Raw genomic sequence first — 20613 nt, 5'->3', positions numbered from 1 at the left:
GCTTTGCTGTGGGTTGATGACATCATCAGCATGCTACAAGTCTTTCTTTTTTTCTGATGTCATCAAGTGCGTGCCCATTATGTGATGACATCACAAACATCCAGAGGGGGCGATGACATCACTGACATTCCAGGAAAGGCCCCAATAAATATGGTTTCTGTTCCTCGTTGCTCGAAGCGGACTATGCCTTTAAGAGCCGTGCTGCAGTTACAGCAGTTGGGCACCTGATGGCAGTGTATGCTATGCATAAACCAAACACTTCTATACTATTTTGGTTTTCACTTTACATTAACTAGCTCTAATTACAACGCAATTACACATGCTTCTGCATCGTTGCAGTTTTAGTTGATCCATAATTATACTGTAATTAAGTTTGTTTTGCTCAAATAGAGAATGCCGAGCACCAGACTCAACAGGAGCAGAACTCATTGCACCCACAATCCATTGCACTTCCTGTAGCTGCCATGTGTTACCTAGCGACCTGCCTCGCCTCTGTGGAGCCACCCACCTTCTCCTCTTGCTCCCGTGACGGCCGTCTCTTATCTCTCAGGTAACAAGACAGTGAGAAGCGTGACGGTCAAACACGAGACCCCCGTCAAGCTGGCTGGGCTGGCGGAGGGGGCCAAGTACAGTGTGCGGGTTTACTCTCGAGAGTACAACTTCATCAGCAGCAAGACCGTCCCCTTTGAGACCAGCGCAGGTGAGGCAGGCACCCCCTTGTAACCCCACTCGGGTGTCTGTGCTGGGGCTTTTCAACCTAAAGCTGGTGTAGTGCTTTTTTAAGCTATGTATTAGCGGCTGAAGCCCTGCTGGCAGTACTTGCGAGTAGAATCTTTGGAACTCTGGCCTGACTCTTGCACAGGGGTTTAGACCTTAGCTTGGGCCCAGCATCCAAGGCTGTGCACAAATGAAGACAGGGCTTTTGCGGCTTAAAAAAAGGGTGGAATGTCTTGGGAAAACTACAGTATTGGAGATTACTATTTTCAAATCCCATTTATGTAAAAGCAAACTACATTAACATCTATCTACTAATACTACTGATTCATTTACACTGCAGTGTTCAGCAGGAGCATTTTAGCAGGAGTGTGCTTTAAGCTGTTTTATGGTAACAAGTTGTTGACTTAATGCTTCAGTTCAAACAAATACCAGAGGAATAGGTCTCTGAAAGCAAAGCGCTACAATTCTTGCCATATCAGACATGCTTGTGATTATCTGTTCCGGCTTTGTGACTTAATAAATCATCTCCATAAACCCATGGGTTAGAAATGGGTTTGTGAGCCGTGCTAGTTGTCTGTATCACATTATTCCAGTCTTGAGGAGTGATTATCTCACTCCACCTTGAGTTTTCCACAGGGCTCACACTTCTGGGGGTTCCTGTCACTTCACAGAAGTGATTCAAGTTAGACGCCTTGTACTGCTAAGCTGAAGGTTGTGGAACTTGTAATGAGAGTGTAAAATCTCAAGTCAGAAGAGCCTGAAACTGAGAAGGTGAATTATAGAAGTGCTCTGAGGCCTGGGAATGAAGGCCTATGTGTGTGACAATGCTCAGAGGTCAGATATGAAGATGTTGTAGAGATGGATGGACCTGAATCTGAGAACCAGGTTGGTATTTCAGGCTCTGAATGAATGGTTTCCAGAGCCTCATTGATTCACAACCTCTCTCTCTCTCTCTCTCTCTCTCTCTCTCTCTCTCTCTCTCTCTCTCTCTCTCTCTCTCTCTCTCTCTCGTCGCACTATCACAGCGTACACCAAGGACCACGTGGACATCGCCACCCAGGGCTGGTTCATCGGGCTGATGTGCGCCATCGCTCTGCTGGTGCTGATCCTCCTCATCGTCTGCTTCATAAAGAGGAGCCGCGGAGGCAAGTATCCAGGTACGGGACGGACAGGCAGACAGACAGACAGACAGACTGGACGGGCATTTTAACTTGACTATGACCGTCACGCCAAAACAAGCAAATATATGTGTATCCCTTAGCCCATTTGATATGTACGGTTAGGCAGTTATCCAATTATATACATTTTTTTTTTTATTTAGATTTATTTCATCCACCAGGATAAAATCCCGATATATAACGGAAATCATCCCATACAAAAACAAAATCTACAGGATCGTCCCATAAATGTAAGATTAAATCAATCTGTGCAATTACTATAAGATACATTGATAAGAAAGGATTTCAGACTAAATCCTTCCAGACGTGTCCTTGTTCAAGCTGAAGTCTTTCAAATCCCTTGGCGTTTTCTTGCAAGGCATGCATGAAGTCTTTCCTTGTCCTTGTGTCACCCCTGCATCGTTGCATTTAGCGTTTTTATTGGTATAGGGTTTTATACACATACATTTCCATGTGTTGGTCTAGCGTCAGCAGAATATAATAACAGGTGTTATTCTTTATGTTACAGTGCGGGACAAAAAGGACCTTCCTTTAGATCCCATGGAGCATAAGGACCAGGATGGGTCTTTCGATTACCGGTACGTCTCTTTTACTATTTCCAGTGTAGAAAATACTTTGTCGGACAGCAAAACCTGCTGCTTCAATTGGTGATAATGTTAGTTGAAAGGGTGGTTGTGATAGATCAGGAAAAGCCATTGAGCTGAGATTTGTCCTTAATGGCTAACGAATGTGATGCTTTATCAGTCTGTAGCTCAAGGAAAAAGGTATGCCCTTTTCCATAGAAGCAGTGTTGTTTCTTTACAAGCAGGACAGACTACGTTGTTGATAATGCACACAGGCTAGAACATGACTAGATAATCTCTTCAATGTTAGTGGCTGTAGACTGGCTGTCCCCTTTGCTTTCCAGTTTCCACCTGGTTTTATTGGCCACCTGATTTTATTACACCCTTTTGGTAGCGCATTTTTTTAAGATTCATTGGTTGCAAATTGCAGTTGTGCAGTTGCAGTGTAATGAAAATGTAAAAAAATGCCACACTGAATTACTGCCACAAACCATTTTGTGATCACAAAACTGTTCTATTATAACAAGGAGATTTGTATTAACGATTTAAGTTTCAATAAAAACTGATATATAAATCTACACTCCTGCAGTAACTAGATCACATGATAATTAAAAAGTAACACTGTATAAAGTTCTGCCACATATTCTTAGGAATATTGCTCTGAATTCTTCTGCAAGTCTTACCTATCCTCTGTTCTGACCCGTCATTCATTTTGTATCCCTTTTTTCATAAATGCTGCTTTTGCGTAAGGAATGAGAACAGGTACTTCATTTTTAAATTGCCTTTTATTTCTGTTAAAAGGGTTAGTAGCCATGGCTGGAAAAAAAAAAAAAAAAAAACTGGCACATCAACAATCTCTCAAGCACCTTACTGTCTGGTTGCTGATCTTCCTATTTTCCAGACTTTGATTTCTGTCAGTTTCTCTGTTTACTTCCTGTTGCGGTGGGGTCCTATTGCCTGTAGCACAGGAAGTGAACTCATAGTGTTGTGGCAGAAATAAAGAAGGCCGCACCTGAGTTAAAGTAAAGATACCGTCTGTCAAGGCAAAGACCAACAGCAAAACAATACCTGTCTTGAGAGACTTTTCTTATGCTGTGCTAGCGAGGTAGGCCTGGTTATCAAAGCTTTTAACGCAATACTGTACGACAGGAAGGTTTAAAAATGAGAGCTGTTCTTTCAGGAATAAGCAATAAGATTCATCCATAACATCACACATTACATCATACATTCGAAAGGTGTAAAACATATAAGCAGCTCAACTGTACAAACGCTTTGGCTAATTCCATACTGGAAGGGAAATACACCAGGGTTAAAACGACCTTAGTGCTACTTTTGTTTCTTGTGTGCCTGTATATATATATATATATATATATATATATATATATATATATATATATATATATATATACTTATACAGAGACTGTACTTATACAGAGAATTACAGTAATGCTGGATAGATGTTCTGACAGTATAGTATCATCTGAAATCCTATGGTACGCATACTGTATGAGGTGATGTTTATTCCCTGCAAACTTATCATCAAATCACTACTGTGAAAAATGGAACATGAAATAAAAATTGCCTTGTGTAATAAGTCATTTCCAGTCTCTGTTGTAGTATTTTTGGCAGGCGCTGAACAATACTACAATACTCCTCCTCATACGGGTGACATAAAAAAAGTTGTCCATAACCCTTTATTTACTGCGACATTAATCACTGTGTATTTGCACACGTGCTGCGAGGGTAATTAATGTCACAAAAGGTTTTACCAATCATCCTGGATTCCTCACTCTTTCCTTTTCTATCCTCGTTTTCTCTCTTTCTCTTCCTATCCCTTTGTCGTTGTGCTCTTTTATTTTCTCCTTGGACCATTGAAGGTCTCTTGAAAGGTATGGAGTGTGTAACAGCCCTGGACCTAACCCACAGCTACAGAACCCTGTATTTTTTACTGTTTATTTTATTCAGGGGTTTTAATCTCTATTAGAAGATTGAAATAGAAATCTAAATCAGTTAATTAATTAATCGCACAGGTTAGCGTGTTTTTGAGAAATGCTGATTGACCGTTTTTTTAATTAATGATAAAATGATACACACTCACAATTCTTCAGTAAACATCTTATTCAAGGGGGAGGGCAAAGCAAGAGGGCGTTTACTGAAAGCTGTTGTGATTATTTGTTTGTTATTATTTTACTGCATGTTTTAGGTTAAACCGTGTTACCACACTTCCGTATATTAAACGGTATGTATACAATATCTAACTAACGGATTAATAAACCAGTCCCATGTTCGAATTAATGGATTAAAAGAAAGTTTCATGATTAAAACCCCTAATTGTATTTATTTAACGTTTCATTGATATGAATATGTGGTGCTGCTAATTCATGTGTTTCTGGCTAATGGAGAGATGGGGGGGGGGGGGGGTTGTTGCTTGTTGTGGCTCTCTCTTGTGTCTTCGTTTCTGCCTGAAGTCACTTGTGTTTCACGGTTCACATTTGTAACCCCTTGCATGTGGCATGTTGGAGACTCATTCAGTGCGTTGGCACGAGTTCATGTTTTCTGAAAACCAAAATCACTTTTTCTGAAAACTTGACTCCGAACAGTTAACCTAATAACAATCTCCGTTGTGTTTTCCTGTGTTCCCACGGCTTTTGAAATTGGAATGGGAGCGTTTGGCTCAACAGCTCTTGTTCACAAGGACATGCACATTGATTGCCGAGGAGGAATGCCACAGCTTGAACTAAAATCTCTGCTCTTTGCGCCAGCAGATAGATATTAACTAGACTCTAACCCGCGTTTTTGCACTGCACTGACAAATTAATCGGTATGGGATTTGTTGGTTCCTTTTGTTAAACAGATGTTGAAAAAGTGTTTCAGTTAAATGCATGGGATTTTCTTACCAATTGTAGACATTTGGTATTTTGCATTGTGTATGGGTATGCAGGAATTGGATCCAATGCCCGTGGACTGATGTACATTAAAAACAATTTGTTAGGGTTTCATGCTCCAGTCAGCATAGCAGTTGTCAGAAACTGCTAGAAACCACAGAATATTATTCAATTGCTAGCAATTCTGTTTAAAGCTAGATAAGGTAGGATATTTATATGCCACAGTTTGATAGCCAGGGCAGATGCTTAATATGCTGAGGATTTCTAAGTGCAATACTGTATTTCAACAAACTGCATTATAATAATGCCTATTCTTACGCATTACATGGTGTACAAAAAAATTAATACTGCATAAGCAATTTAGACAGATTGCAGTTACCATTCAATTGACCTAAACAGCAATATACAATTTACAAAGGTGTTTTTTGTGTTTAACAGAACATTAAACGCAAAGGGGTCCCTGCTTGCTTGATTTTAAATGACGATCTAGATCGATTGAATATACTCCACTGTGTCCAATATGCTGTTATACAGTACAATCATTTCTGTAAGGGTTGTGCCAGCCGACTGGAATTTCTCGGTTGCTTCGCTGCAATTTGTTTTGTAATTTTAATGACGTCTCTGTGTCCCCCCCCCCCCCCCCCCCCCCCCCCCCCCAAAGCGATGAGGATAACAAGCCCCTGCAGGGCAGCCAGACCTCTCTGGAAGGGACTATCAAACAGCAGGAGAGTGATGACAGCCTGGTGGACTACGGAGAAGGGGGGGATGGCCAGTTCAATGAGGACGGCTCCTTCATCGGCCAGTACACCGTCAAGAAGGACAAGGAGGAAACTGAGGGCAACGAGAGCTCCGAGGCCACGTCTCCTGTCAATGCCATCTACTCGCTGGCGTAACCCTGCCATGGGGGGTGGGGGAGGGGGGAGAGTGCTGCTGACTGACACAAAGACACCAAGAACCAAGAACACCACGCAGGCATACACCACTGTTCGAAGAATAGGAGCAGGTCAGGAAACTGCACCCAGTGTTCACCATCTTGGATCCAGCCGGTCTACAGTTACAGCAGGAAAGATCCAAGTTGGAGCCACAGTGGGACCAGTTTCCTAACCCTACTACTCTAAACCTTAGTACAGGCAGAAGTGGGAGAGTGCAAAGGAAGTCCAAGTAGGTCAGCGATGAGAGTGAGAGGAGACATGGTGATAGGGTTCTTCAGAAAGAGAATCCTGCTCCAGGTCTTTGTCCCAATCAGGCCTGTACATACATATATAAGCTTATTGACGTGCCATTTCCATTGCACAGCTGCACCCGTCAGATACAAGAGCAGTTCTGATGATTTTATCATATTGATATCAATAGTGCGTAAATTTTTGTCTTGTTGTCTGGTGTGTATAAAGTGATTAATGCAAAGTTATCTGACCTTCTATTTATGTGGCTCTGCCTGCTGTATAATGTAGTATACTACAGGTGGGATCTGCGCAGTTAAAAGATTTCAGAGTCATGTGACTTTCTGTAATGGGAAAATCAAAGACAAGGCACCGGAAACTATAGCCAGCTAGAAAAACATCCCACAGAATGATAAACGTAAAAAAAAAAATGATGGGAGGGAAAAAAGCAATTTACTTTGCAAAGTAGACTTGTTATAGAACATGTAGCCTTTATTGTGCAATGGAAAACCAGTTCAAAAACAGCATGGAGGACCCAGCTGGAAGGAAAACCCGAACTAGAATACCCCTGGTTGGGTGGTATTTTTGCAATGACTGGAGAGCAGAAGCTTGGTGTTCTCTCAAAGAGAAGGCTGCCCACATGGTCAGTTTTAAAATCCTGCTCCTTTGTTTCATTTCTGATTATTTTTATTGTATCCAGAGCAACCCCACCCCTGCTCCAGCTCACCCATCCCTGCTCCAGCGACTCCCTGCATCAAAAACCAATGGGGCGACACGGATCGGCCTCACTGGAGCAAGAAGCAGTGGCTCACCCACCACTGACTGAACCGAGGGGGAAGATGTGACAGACCCACTTCCTCTCCTCTCCCCACCACCATCACCCTGTGTATCTTACTCCCAGAGAAATAGCAAAGAATACCACAGTAAACGCTCGAAACACACACTAAAACTGCCAAACGAAAATGCCTGTGACGTGTCAAGAGAAAAAAACTCTTTAAACGATGAGAGACCAAAAAAAAGGGAAAGGATTTAAAGCAGAGGTCATCAGGAGAGAGCCGCAAAGACAGCGAGGCAGAAGTCGACACAGCCAGCCCCTAGCCATCTCTTTTAACAGCTGATGCAGTCAACCAAGCAGCTTGGATATTGACATCAACCCTGGTTCCCAACGGGACCCAGTCTTTCTTTTTGCCTTTTTCTTTCTGCTAAGACCGAAACCCCTTTGACCTCTGTGTCCCCCTGCACGTTCACTGGACCCTGTAAAATGAATAATCTCCTGTTGTCATTATTCTGTAAAAAATGGTACACCGCTTGATCTAGTAATTTATATGCAGCCTTGGCAAACCTTTGTTTGAGTGGCCCTGGACTGCTGTGCTTGTGGGTGTGCGTGTGTGCATGTGCGTGCGTGTGCGTGTGCGTGTGCGTGTGCGTGTGCGTGTGCGTGTGCATGGCAGAAGGTGTTTTAAGGTTTAAGTGGCGAGGGGTTTATTTATGTTGGCCGTTAATGAAACCCAGAACATAAAATGAAGATCCAAGGAGCATGATATTTCAACTCACGTCTCGGATAAAAGAGGAGTTTTTTTTTTCCCCCCCCCCCCCCCCCCCGTTGCCGGCTGAGTGGAAGGAATGGAGGACACTGTATTTTGAGGACTATTTGAGTTTGTGAAATATGTAAAAGATGCTGATGTTCATTCAGTTGTTTTGGATTATTATTGTTTTTTTGTTGTTCATTTCATGCATTGAAACAAAATAGGGGTGTGCCATTCCTGTGTATTTACACGTGGATTAACAAAAGGGTAGAGCTGAGGGACTGGGGTGTTTTCTGACTATGTGCTTAGAGCTGAAGAACTGGGAGGCAGAGTGGGCCTGTAGTTAGAGCTGTAGTTTTTAAAATCAATTCCCAGTCCCAATTCCTTTGAAGGATTTGGAACTGGACTTGTTATTTTAGAGACACACATAATTGTTTGTGATTGCTCAATGGCTTTCATTTGAAGCCAATTGACTAACAGTGACTTCCGTTAACGTAATTTGTTGCCACTGTGAGCAGATCATTTTAACAGAACGCGGCTCATTGCAATTTTGATCAATGTCTTGTTGGAATTGATTAGAAGGGAATTGATTTTAAAAAGGAATTGGAACTGAAAAACAGGAACTGACCTTAACCCTGGTGGACTTCAGCCATTCATATTTTTATAGGTGAACACTTTGTCAATTAGTCTTCAAATTGCCCAAACTGGGTTTCCTTCAAAGAAAACTGTTTATCTTCGAGCAGTTTCTGACAAATGCTTAATTATCAATAAATTATATATATATATATATATATATGATATATATATATATATATATATATATATATATATATATTACCGGGTTTATTGCATAACGTGGTGGCACACCCTAAAAAAAAGGTTTTCTCTTTTAAATAACATAACCTAATGTCTTAATTAAATATCTATTGTTATTATACTTATTATGATTATTCTTACTATATTTGTTGTTATTATTTAACATGTGAATTATGACATATCTTTATTTAACCTGTTGGGAATTATATTGTATGTATTATTTGATAAATGTTATTTTGCTTAAATCATACGTTATAGTTGGATGCCGCTACTATGGACGGAGTTAGGAATGTTTATTTCTATATATCTTTGACACAAAAACAGATTATTAATATATATATATAAATGTATCTATGTATGTACGGGACACTAATTACTCTAGAAGCAAGCTCTTAAACAGGATCTTGTTAACAGCGAAAGCCTTTTCTGTTGTGTAACATAAGTGATTCTGCCAGTGAAACTGAGATGGGTGTTGAACATTTTAAAAGCCATGGCTCCATTGTGTTAATAATACGAGTTTATGTTACATTTCTGTTTGTTCGTTTTTGAAGGAATTAGGGCTCTGCTTTCCTCCCTTAATCCTGTAAGAAACCCAGAGCTACTGCAAAGTGCAAGTTAGTTTATTTTAATGTGTTTGATTATTTTTAGCACTGACAGATTTTTGTTCTTGGTAAGCTGACCCAATGTAAATCAGCCTATTTTAATATAACTCTGTGGTGATTTGCATTCGTTGAGTTTGGTCTCCCTAATGCAGGGGGGTTATAAAGGGGGGTGGGGGGGAGCATACGGTACATTAAAAAGTGTATTAAAAATGTAAACTCGAGTCAATCAGAAATCAATATACATACAGTGGGGAATCTGAACTCATCTATTATTTAAATGCACTGAATATACTCTCCCCCATGCCCTGAGGGATCTGTAAATATTAACAAGTACTATAACAGCCATCACAGGGGCCAGCCTCATTCATGCCTGGAGTACATCGGATATCCCCTCTGGAAACCATTAAGCCTTCCCATCCATTTCTACCACTGAAAACCAAAAAAGCCACAACGTCTTTTTTCAAATCAGGGATTCAAGTTACACAGAGGTGATGTCATTAAGCAATTCGAGCCAATGGTTTCACCCTCTCATATCTAAACCGTGTGATATATTAAAAGCATACACACCCATAGGGCACTGCAGCAGTAACAAATGCACTTCACAAAGAAGATTCTCTGCTGTTTGTTTCCTGTATTGGAACATCACCAAGTAATATTTCCCTACAAACCATGTTAATGTGGTCTACAATGTGCTGTAAGCTACCTATATTGCATGCAAAGGTTTCCCCTGACTTTTTGATTGACAAGTACCATTGTCATGCTTTTGATGCCTGCATAATGTCTTGTTTTTATTCACAATACACTTCAAACTCATTAAAGATATAATCATAACCTTATTCTGACTCTAATTAACATCAAGGTTATGATTTTTGTAAAAACAAATTGCATGGATCACCCCGCCAAAAGGATTTCAAGTTCCAGATCCCATTAGGTGCTATACACTGAACTGATGAACTTTCTTAGTGACCACAGATTAGTTTCAGTCACCTTATTGTGATACATTTTGTTAAATGCCCTTGGCCGCTTAGCTTCCACTTTCAACAATGATCTAGCATTCAAGTCTCTGTGAATGCCAGCTATTGATTGTAAGCCTGTGTACACCCTGGGTTTATGTCCCAACAGGTCTTGGAGAAACATGTTGTGTTTTGTAATCTTATTTGTATTTAGGTGCACAGGTTTGATTTTCTTTAAGAGTGTTCCGGTCTGCAGAGGAATTGAATCTTTAACTTGATGAGTGCTAATGCTTTGATTGCATTGTCTAGACTAGATGTTATTTCCATTTAAAAATTTTGAAATAAATGTACCCAATTTGTATTTTATTCTTGAACTTCAGTATACTTTGAAGTAGATCCATTAAAATTAAAATTAAATAGATAGAACATCCTAGAGTAGGATGTGCAACCCAACAGCCTGACATTTAGAAAAGGGAAAGGGCCACTTTACATGTGCTGTACATCGTTAAAATAACTGTTTGAGTGTGCTGCAGTGTGGCAGGTAGTGGGTTTGAGCAGCTCAGTTGGATTGCTTGCAAAAAAAATTTCTTTCAGGTTCCCCCCACCCCCCCAAAAAAAAAAAAAAACCAAACCCCACCCTCCCTCCCAAAAAAAAAAAAACCCCTACGCTCGTGGATTTTGCTCAAAAAATTCTTCAAGAATTCTCGGCACCCTTACAGCACAGCAATAAAATATATGTATATGTTTTTTTAAATTTCATTTGAACCCTGGGCAACTGGATTATGAAACATGTAATCCAAGATTGATCCTGTGACAGTTTTGCCTTTACTCAACGCGTACTAAAGGAGCCTTAACCCTCAATTAAATCAAGAGTCCTGCAACACTCGTGCAGGTTAGAAGAGACCAAGCCCTGGGGTCCCATTATAATTATGAGCATCCCTACTAGATAACCAAAACTAGAATAACCGTGTGTACTGGTTTCACGCTAACACTGCGTACAATGCCAAAAATGTGAAAGTTATCAGTTATCATTCTCCCAGTTGTTTGCTTTCATGTGTTATTTTGACAACCCTGTATTAAAGTGAATCGCTGTGATTTAATCCCTGGCCAGGTGTTCAGTCTGTTGACGTACAGAGCAGTTCGATTTGATCCAGCTCTCTTCGACGAGAGAACGTGGAGAAGCGTTTGGCTCTGGTTACTTCGCGGGGAGAGAGGTGTGCACTTGTGGGTTTCCTTGTTTAGATTCGGTGCCATCCAGTTGGTTTCGCAAGCAGTCAAAAAACAAACTTCAAGTTTTCATTAACTGTTTCATTCCAGCGACAGTCTGTTGGAATTCATTCCAAATAAACTACAGTACCTAACCCTAAGAATCGTTTCTGGGCTGTCTGGATGTTATCTGTGTGCTGTTCCATTGCATGTACCTTGGAACCTGTTACTTTAGAGTGTATATTGTTCTTGGTCATGGCGAGATCTTCATTCACAGCAGGATTCGAAGAGGACAGCAAAGCCTGTAAGTTGCTCATGCACTGGTGTTTTCAAGTGGCCACCGTTTACATGCTGGGCAGGGCTTCAATCACACAAACTTGGCTTCAGCAGATTTTGCATGACTGGTGTGCACATCAGATGCTTACTATGCCAGACTGCACTTTGATCCAGCCGCTGTTCATTAGCAGAGCAGGAAGCATCAAAAAGACACTGGTCTAGTCTTGGTGTGTGCTGTGTGTCAAGCAGTGAGGATGTTTTTTGCTGGTCCAGTATTTATGTTTGCAGGGTTTAGGGAGATGTTAATGTAGCTCACCTGGTAAAGTTCTGCCAGAACAATAAGAAATGCTCTTGATCGCCAACTGTCTGTTTCTTTTATTCTCCTTCCCTTGCTGGTCATTTTAAACTTTTTTTTTTTTTTTCTTGTTCAATTATTTCATAATTCCTAATGCAACGATTCTTGCTCTGGTTTTGGTTGACCTAAGCAAGATTCAAAAAGCTTTTCTTGTGTGTGTGTGTTTTTATTTATTTTTTTTGTTTTTGTTTTTTTAAATAAACCAGGAGCATCTTGAAGAAATCGTGTGTTTCTTGTGCAAAAAAATAATAGTGCCAATATATTATTAATGCCACGCCTAATAATAACCACATATGCAGCTACATGTACCCAGGCAGTTGTGTTTTGAACAACGTCAACCATGTTATGTAACATAACTGCACATACCTCGCATTGGGGGGTTTAATCTCATTTTGTATTTTTTATTCTGTGTTAATTCTAATAAAATAATTTTTAAAAATAAAATAAATAGTTATATAGCTCTTCGAACCTCACCCATTGGGGTCGGTCTTTCTTTCGCTTGTTTTCTTTGTAAATAATCACGCTTTTAATTTTCAGGTAAAGAGCTAGAGCTAGCTTGATTTTTAGCTAAGGATTGTTGAAAGCAGTGTGGCATAACAGTTAGAGCTGAGGACTGGGAGCCAGGGGATCAAAGAGAATCCCTGGTGTAAATTGACAGATTTGGGTACAAGTTTGCTCCAAAGAAAGGACACTTAGTGCTCCATTCAATAACTGCAATCCTGGAAATCTACAGGAACTGTGCCTTTAGCTGAAGAGGAAAGACTGCACAAAGTTCAATACACAAGTTCAGTAAACATGCTATTTTTCAAGAATTCTGTGAATGACGTCATGATTATGTCAGAATAGAATGTTCATTCCAAGAGGTTCCACAGTTCCTAGTTTGAAGATAAACTCACATTCCCTTTGTTTCCAAGCAGCATTTGTTCCATAGCACTGACTGATCCCACAGATGGTGAATCCGTTAACCACACCTGTGGGCTTTGTTTGCTTAAAAAATAGTTGATCGATTATTCTTGTCTACCTGAGGGCAGTATCAAAACCCGGTGCACGAAAAAAGAAATCTTGAAAAATGGCAGAGGGTACTTCTGAAGACCTTGACAATAGGTCAACTGGAAGGTGTACCCAATATTTCACAATATCTCTTGTTGCAAGTAAACTGATTTTTGTTTTTATTCAACATATCTTTCAAACAGTATCTGAAATCAACACTAATTTCTACTTTGTCTTCAGCTAACTAAAAGAAAATAGCACCTACCTTTGTTAGTCTGAAATTTGAAAGCTTACCGAATACCAAAAACAGATCTGTTAAGTGCAGTATTCCACGCTGTAGTGCAGCTGGTAATTTACACTAATACAGATGCTTGATGTATGTTTCATGGCATTTGGCTGAAGAAAGCACAAACGGGCAGTCCAGCTCAATAGAAAATGTCAGATCAGTAAAAGTGATTTTTAAAAGTGTCTTTCAATGCAATTTCATATCACTAGCAAACGGGTGTGATTAATCGATGATTCGATCACATAGATGTCAAGATCACACATACGGAAATACCTAGAGACATGTTTTAATGGTCTTCTGTAGAAAACAGATTGCGATGAACCATAGTGAGCTCAAACTTAAACAAAAAAAAAAAGTTGAAAGGATGCAATGAAAAACAGAAACTGGAATATAAAAACTGGAAATCAATGATACACGGGTAAGAAAAGTATAACTTTTGTACCCCCCCCCCTCCAAGTGAGCTGAAACCTTTTATTAGTTCTGTCCATTCCATTTCATTTTCTTTGCTATGCATGAGGCTTTTTTCATCCTTAATATTGGAATGCATTTTTTATTTGTCCCTAATCAGGTTTCAGCTCTTAGTAAGTGGATTACCACACTGTAAATCAATAATGCAAGACTCTACTAGCTATGATTTATTTAACAGCAAAAAGTTCCTTCTTTGCTTTTCCTTGATACTGTATATGTTCAGATATAGGACCCTGTTCATAAAAATGTAGCCAGTTTCGTTATAGGGACTGTAATCATAGCCCATTTTCATTACTCAAACTTCAATTCCTGCCCTGGCTATTGTTACTCAAACATGACATTTAGGATTGAATTCTCCGATATATTTACTCCAAACCATCATCCCTTATACAAATTTACCACAATATCTGTGCACAATATTTTTTCAGTTTTCCCATGCTTTTCCCATGGTTATACTATGCATTTACCATAGTTTACCCTGGTTTGCCGTGTTAATTAATATGCTTTACCACACCTTCCTATTCTTTACCATGCTTTACTATGCTTTCACTGTGTTTTATTAACTCAAATTTCAAGAATCACAAAAAAAAATAAGAAACATTTCCAAATGATTTCCAATCCACTAAATTGAATGCCCCAAGTTGTTTCTTACTGGTTTTGTAATTTTATCAGGTGCATCTTTCCTTCCTGAGAAAATAGTGTTAATTATGATTTGGAGTAAAGAGCTTTGAGAACAATTCTAATAATATTTTTAAAAAAAAATGACAATGTTTAAAAGTGACAGAAAAAGAATGAATATTGGCTGTAAATCTCCCTCCCGGATTGGAGGAAAAACGATTGCACTCGCTAACCAAGGGGGCGTGGCTGAAGGTACAGAAAGGGGTGTGGCCGAGCGAACTGCTCCTTTGTTATGGTTCCTAGAGAATCGCTGAAGGACTGTTTAGTGTTTGTTTGTTTTGTCGATATAACTGTACTCGTTTGTTCTTGTTAGACGGTTAACACGTACAGGGAGCCGTCGCTAAAGGCCAGCACACCGGGTTGACAGGGGAGCCGTCGCTATGCTTAAGGCCTAGCACCAACTGTTCACGAATTGAATTGTATTTCACCACTGTGCAAACGTTCGAACCTTATGAGGGAACACAAAATAAAGGCTTGTACTGAATGATGAAACAAATAAAGGATTGTTTGGACTGTGAACTTTGTTGTCTGTCATCTGTTTAAGCATTGAATCACATCTATAGCTGCGCACTGCAAACCACTTCGCCACAGTACCCCAAAAGGGAAACACAGTATGTACAGAATTCCTCTACACTGCTTTAAGCACTTCATCCTGCTTTAAGCACTTCACCAGCTAGATTTAGGATCATGCATATTTATAGACTATGAAGGTGACGGACCCAGAGGATGTGGTAAGGCTGAAGGAAAGAAATGTATAAAATTGAAAGACAAACTAATTTGAGGAAGGCACTAGCTGAAACATCTGTCTACTTGTTTCTCATAGTTTCACCTTGACTGAGCATTATAGAGCTATGGGTGACATTGAAAGACCTAAACCCGTTCTCCGAAATTCCTGTTTTTTAGAAAACAACTGCTCTTGAGTACATTTTTTTGGACTATGGTGGCATTATTTATAGAGTATCTACGACCACTGTCTTAAGAATACGGGATCCTTTGTACCATTCTGCTTTGAGATTTATAACCAACCTGGGTTATTCTGTTCGTCGCAGTGATTTATATGTATATATATATATATATATATATATATATATAGATTAGTGGTCTGACTTCTTTATCTCTGCGAAGGTTGAAACACTGGTATATAATTGTTTAGAAGCTTATCCTTGGCAAAACTCCACATGATCTTAATACATTGTTAATTATCTCTAGTAGTACTCACAATTTTAGATCTCAGACTATTTTAGGTTTTTCAGTTTCTGGGGTTCGTATGGAATTGAAAAAAGCATTCAGTGTTCCAGTTCTATTGTCATGGAATAAACTTCAGGAAGAACTGCAACTTGATACCTTTAATTAAAGGAGTAAAAATTGATATCTGTGTAGCTGAGACTTTGTTTTGGCCGGTGCTTCCAAATTGATTCTTGCAATGTAATTAACTTTTGTATTGATTGTGCTCATTTGAATATGTATGTGGTTTTTTGTGTGTGTGTGTTTTTTTTTGTATTATATGCCACCTTGTTGACCAGGTCTCCCTTGAAAAAAGAGATGTTTAATCTCAATGGGACTTTACTGGTTAATTAAAGGTTAAATAAAACATATAAACCTTGTTGTGACATTGCTTCCGCCTAGGTGCACAAGGGGACTTGCTTTCCCCATGAAGCTGGTGTTGGAGAGAACAAGGTCACATTTTCATGTGGTCATCATGCCTATCAACTCTTTGTGCAAGGCCTGTGTAGTGCTACTCAGTGGAGTTCACACAGGCACCATTGTGGTATTTCTTTCTTCTTCTGCTTCTTCTCCTTCTTCTTTATTGATGTTAAACAATGCTCCCCCACAATGTTTATAATTCCCCATAGCGTCTGTTAATGTCTTTAATTCCACGGAGGGTCTCTGATTCCCTCTAATGTCTGGCTGTGGAAATGGTTAATGAGTCTGCGTGGCTCTCCCTCTCGCTCCGAGGGATAGGATTCATGAGTCTTATAGAAAAGCTGCACTGGCTATCATCATCTTTTAACTAATGGACCCTCATGTCACAAGTCTCCCTTTAGAGCTCTTTTAAGCTGCCCCAGAGCAATTTCAAATCCCAGTCAGTAAACATGTAATAACCCTTCCACTCCTGTATCTTATTCCAGTGAGGCAGGGGTGTAATAGGAGCCATCTCAGCAGGAGTGGGATTAATAATCTCCCCTAAATAGGGGGAAGGAACTCAGGTGAGTGGAAGCACAGGTCTAATGAAGTGCCCAATGACCTGTATTTCATTTATTACCCTACCATGTGGTATTTTAAAACGTGAATCTTAGAAAAGACATTATATCAAGGGTATGAGGAATATGTCCTGCACACCATGTCCAGAAGACATTTTATGATGTAACCTTGCTGGCTTCATCTAAGGTATCAGCTCAATATGGGTGTATCAGAACTAGGTTATTTACTTTTGAACTAACCCTGGGTTTGTTGACAAAGACACCATTTCTATCCAGCGTCTATGGCGCGGATTAGAACAAAATTGTATCAGAAAACGGTTAGGGTTAGGGTTAGGGTTAGGGTTAGGGGGTTTAGAATTAGGTTTAGGGTCATGGTTAGGGTTATATCATGCAAAAAAAAGACATATTAAGTACAGTGTAACAATGCATAATAGTATGTGCAAGTACACATGTATAACTACTATGTGAATTCAAAGTAATCAGAGAGACTTAAAGCAAAGTGTTATCATAAATTGGAATTAAAAACAAGCTAACAACAACCACCTCCTGGGCTTTACCTGTAGCGTCGAGAGTTCAGTGCTGTATTGTTGAGTGTTACCTGCAGACTGTGGTGCAGTGATGCCATGCTCAGATCGCTCTGTCTGTCTGCACTACGGGCAGTCCCTTGACACTGAGCGTCTTTATCATAGATGAGATAATACACCCCTTTCTACCAATCAATAGTGCAGCCCTCTCTCTCTCTCTCTCTCTCTCTCTCTCTCTCTCTCTCTCTCTCTCTCTCTCTCTTTTTCTCTCTCTCTCTCTCGCGCTCTGCCTGACCAGATAATGGGGTTTAATGGGTCTCCTCAGTTGTGACTCATCCGCTTTGAAGAGAACGGAAGCAGGTCTTAGATGGAGGGAATTCCAGTCAACTCTACCATATATCACCCAGCAATGTCACCTTACAGAAACAATGTTTGTATTACGATTAGTCCCAACAGCACCTTCACTGTTGAATAGAATTTTGTGACACAATAAAATCTCTCTTGAGTTGTTTTTAATGTTGTAAGATTATGATAGACCTTTTGATCACATGACCAGCCAAGAAGCGATATCAACAGACCAGCGGGGTGTGGCTAAACCTAAAACCACTGCAGAAGCATTGAGCTGATCATTGCATGCATATATGTGTCGTTGTCCATCAAGTCAAAAGGTCACTCTTGAAATCAGGACTTGAAGAATGTGTTTCAGTAAGAATACCTCTGTTAAGAAAGGGGAACAAGACTAAAGGGCTAAAACATGCACAAGAACACAGAAATTGTACTATGGAACAATGGTCAAAGGTGCTTTGGACTGTTGATGGATGGACAACAACACCTGTGATGCGAGCTATTTAATCAATGTGTCCATGGCTTGCAGCTGCTTTGGTATTTGGGATGTGTTCCTGGTGTCGGGAAGGGGTTAACCAGCTGTTCACAGACTGTGTTGAGAGGGTGGGAGCAGGCAAATGCACAGACAGGTTGCTTTTTCCTTCCCAGCATGAACCCTGCTGAATCCCAGCATGAACCCTCTGCCCGAGGTAGATGAAATCCGGAATCCATGTAGCCAAGAACAGCCGGGAGTCGTAAAAACTGCTAACCTTGCAAACAATTGCAGATGTGTTGTCTTGTGTTATTATTATTATTATTATTATTATTATTATTATTATTATTATTATTATTATTATTATTATGCATAGGTTTCCTTCTCATAATTAGACACTAGGGAAATATAGTGCTAGACTATGCTTATTACGAAGGTGCTGGGTAATGACAGTCCAAAAGAGCTGAGAATGGAGTGTTTAGACTAGAGCTCATCATTATTAAAGTGCTGGTAGTGACAGTGCTGGAGAGCTGAGAATGGAGTATTTTAGGCTGGGCTGTTTGACCCCTTTATTCTTTGACATTTAAGATGAATAATTTCCACCTATAGTGATTCTTCTCAGTGATCAGTGCCTATGAGTGTAAGTGTGACTCGACTCAGTGATACTGTCCTGGGCTGTACCCGCTCCAGTCAAGCTCTGCTGCTGAACTCGGCTCTCATCCATCATTCAGCAGAACCAGAGAAGGGCTGGATCTGTGCCAACGGCCCCAGAAACACTTCTCATTTAAATGCTAATGCACGGGCACACGGCTCATTCGAAAAGGGCATTTGTACAGTAGTTCTGTGGGAGGGGGGCAGTGCTGTCTGTGGTTTCAAACAGCAGACGCCAAGCCTTAGGAAGTGCATTGCCATACAGTTAATTGACAGGATGCCTGAAGGAAATTACATTTCCGAGCCCCGAAAACACATAAAACTGTAACATAGTATCTGTTAATGTTAGCTTGGACTTCATTCCTGTGGTACGTTTATTCAGTTGTATTGGTAGATAACCAATGGCCTTGCATGTTAACTACACATTCGCATAACACTTTCAATTAGCGCCTCTATAATGACATGGTAATTACATTGTAGTTACACATGTGGTTACAGAGCAAATACATTTAATAGTTACTGAGCAAATGCACAAGCGCTTGTTGAAAAGCATGCAGTTACAAAGGACGCAAGGAACTTTTTATTTTGTAGACATGTTGTTGCATTGTTACTGCATGACCTAATGTGTTTGTATTGTGTTACTGAGGAGTAACTACAGTGCAATTAGAGACAATTCATGTAAGGTGTTACTCAGTTTCCAATGTAATCTAACAGAGCCAATATCACTGTGTCACAGGTGGAGGACACTATACAAGAATACTGCAAAGTCCAAATCATTGACAGAAACGTGATAAAGACTTCAGGTCGAAACCTTTGCCAAATAATTATACTAGTGTGTTTCTAAATACTACAGCCCCACCAACAAGACATTTTACACAGATTTAAAATGTATATTCTTCCCTCTTTCCCCTTGGTTCTTAGTCATGTGAACTGTCTCCAAAATAGTTGTGGTTCCCCAAGGAGTGATTTGAGCCTCTGTAAGCAGTTTCAGTCAAAGTGCAGCAAAGATACTATCAATAGATACCTTTATCTACAAAGGGCTGTCCTGGGGGCAGCATAATGTGATCTAGTACAACATGCACATTACAGACTAAAGTCATTTTGTAATCACGGTAATACTGTCCTCAGCAGGGTCTACCTGATTGATCATCGACATTTCAGTGTGCGTTACTGAGATGCTGAACCTCGAACCTGAGCCTGACACTAACAGAAGGTTTCTAGCGAGAAAGGGGGGGGGGGGGGGGGGGGGGGGGGTGGGATCAATAAACTCCCATCTAGTGATATCTTACTGACAGCTGCCTGATCTCCTAAAAACTATCGGGTCTGGCTTGGAGAAAGAGTGCTAAATGGAACCCCTGGGTAGGAGGCTGCAGAGTCTGTTTGCAAAACAAACTGCACCAGAGATTCAAATTAGTAGTTTTTAGTTTGTTTTTTTTGCTAGCTGATACCCCCAGTAATAACCTCAACAATGTGACTGGTGTCTGGTACAATTCTAGAACAGTTTCCTGAGTGTATAACTTCATTTTACTAATAACCACAGAGTTCTTTAATTAATTCATGAGTTACAGTGTGTGGGAATTCACACAAGGTTTTAAAATACAACCTCTATAAAATCTATAATACAGATGGCAGTCTGGAGCAGGATAGTGTCACGGCCCAAGCTGTAAGTGTTACTGGCAGGAAAAGACTCAGAGGCTGGAAAGCTGCAATTCAAGCGTTGTTTATTAACACACAATATAAACAATACAGGAACAAAATAAG

General features: G+C 40.1%; 1 protein-coding gene across 1 annotated transcript in view; it reads left to right on the top strand.

Annotated features, from left to right (window-relative positions):
- LOC121299785 (neurofascin-like) overlaps window positions 1-8071 on the top strand; it is a 60865-nt gene extending 52794 nt beyond the window's left edge. Inside the window, exons 23-27 of the mRNA XM_041227846.1 lie at window positions 1743-1874; window positions 2404-2473; window positions 4336-4347; window positions 4662-4697; window positions 6005-8071. Of these exons, the coding sequence (XP_041083780.1) occupies window positions 1743-1874; window positions 2404-2473; window positions 4336-4347; window positions 4662-4697; window positions 6005-6236 (482 nt within the window). The 3' untranslated portion in view covers window positions 6237-8071. The remainder of the gene's footprint in view (window positions 1-1742; window positions 1875-2403; window positions 2474-4335; window positions 4348-4661; window positions 4698-6004) is intronic.
- The last annotated feature ends 12542 nt before the right edge of the window (window positions 8072-20613 follow it).

This window comes from Polyodon spathula, chromosome 25 (genome assembly GCF_017654505.1).
Source record: "Polyodon spathula isolate WHYD16114869_AA chromosome 25, ASM1765450v1, whole genome shotgun sequence".
Lineage (NCBI taxonomy): Eukaryota > Metazoa > Chordata > Actinopteri > Acipenseriformes > Polyodontidae > Polyodon > Polyodon spathula.
This window is presented reverse-complemented; position numbering and strand designations above follow the sequence as displayed.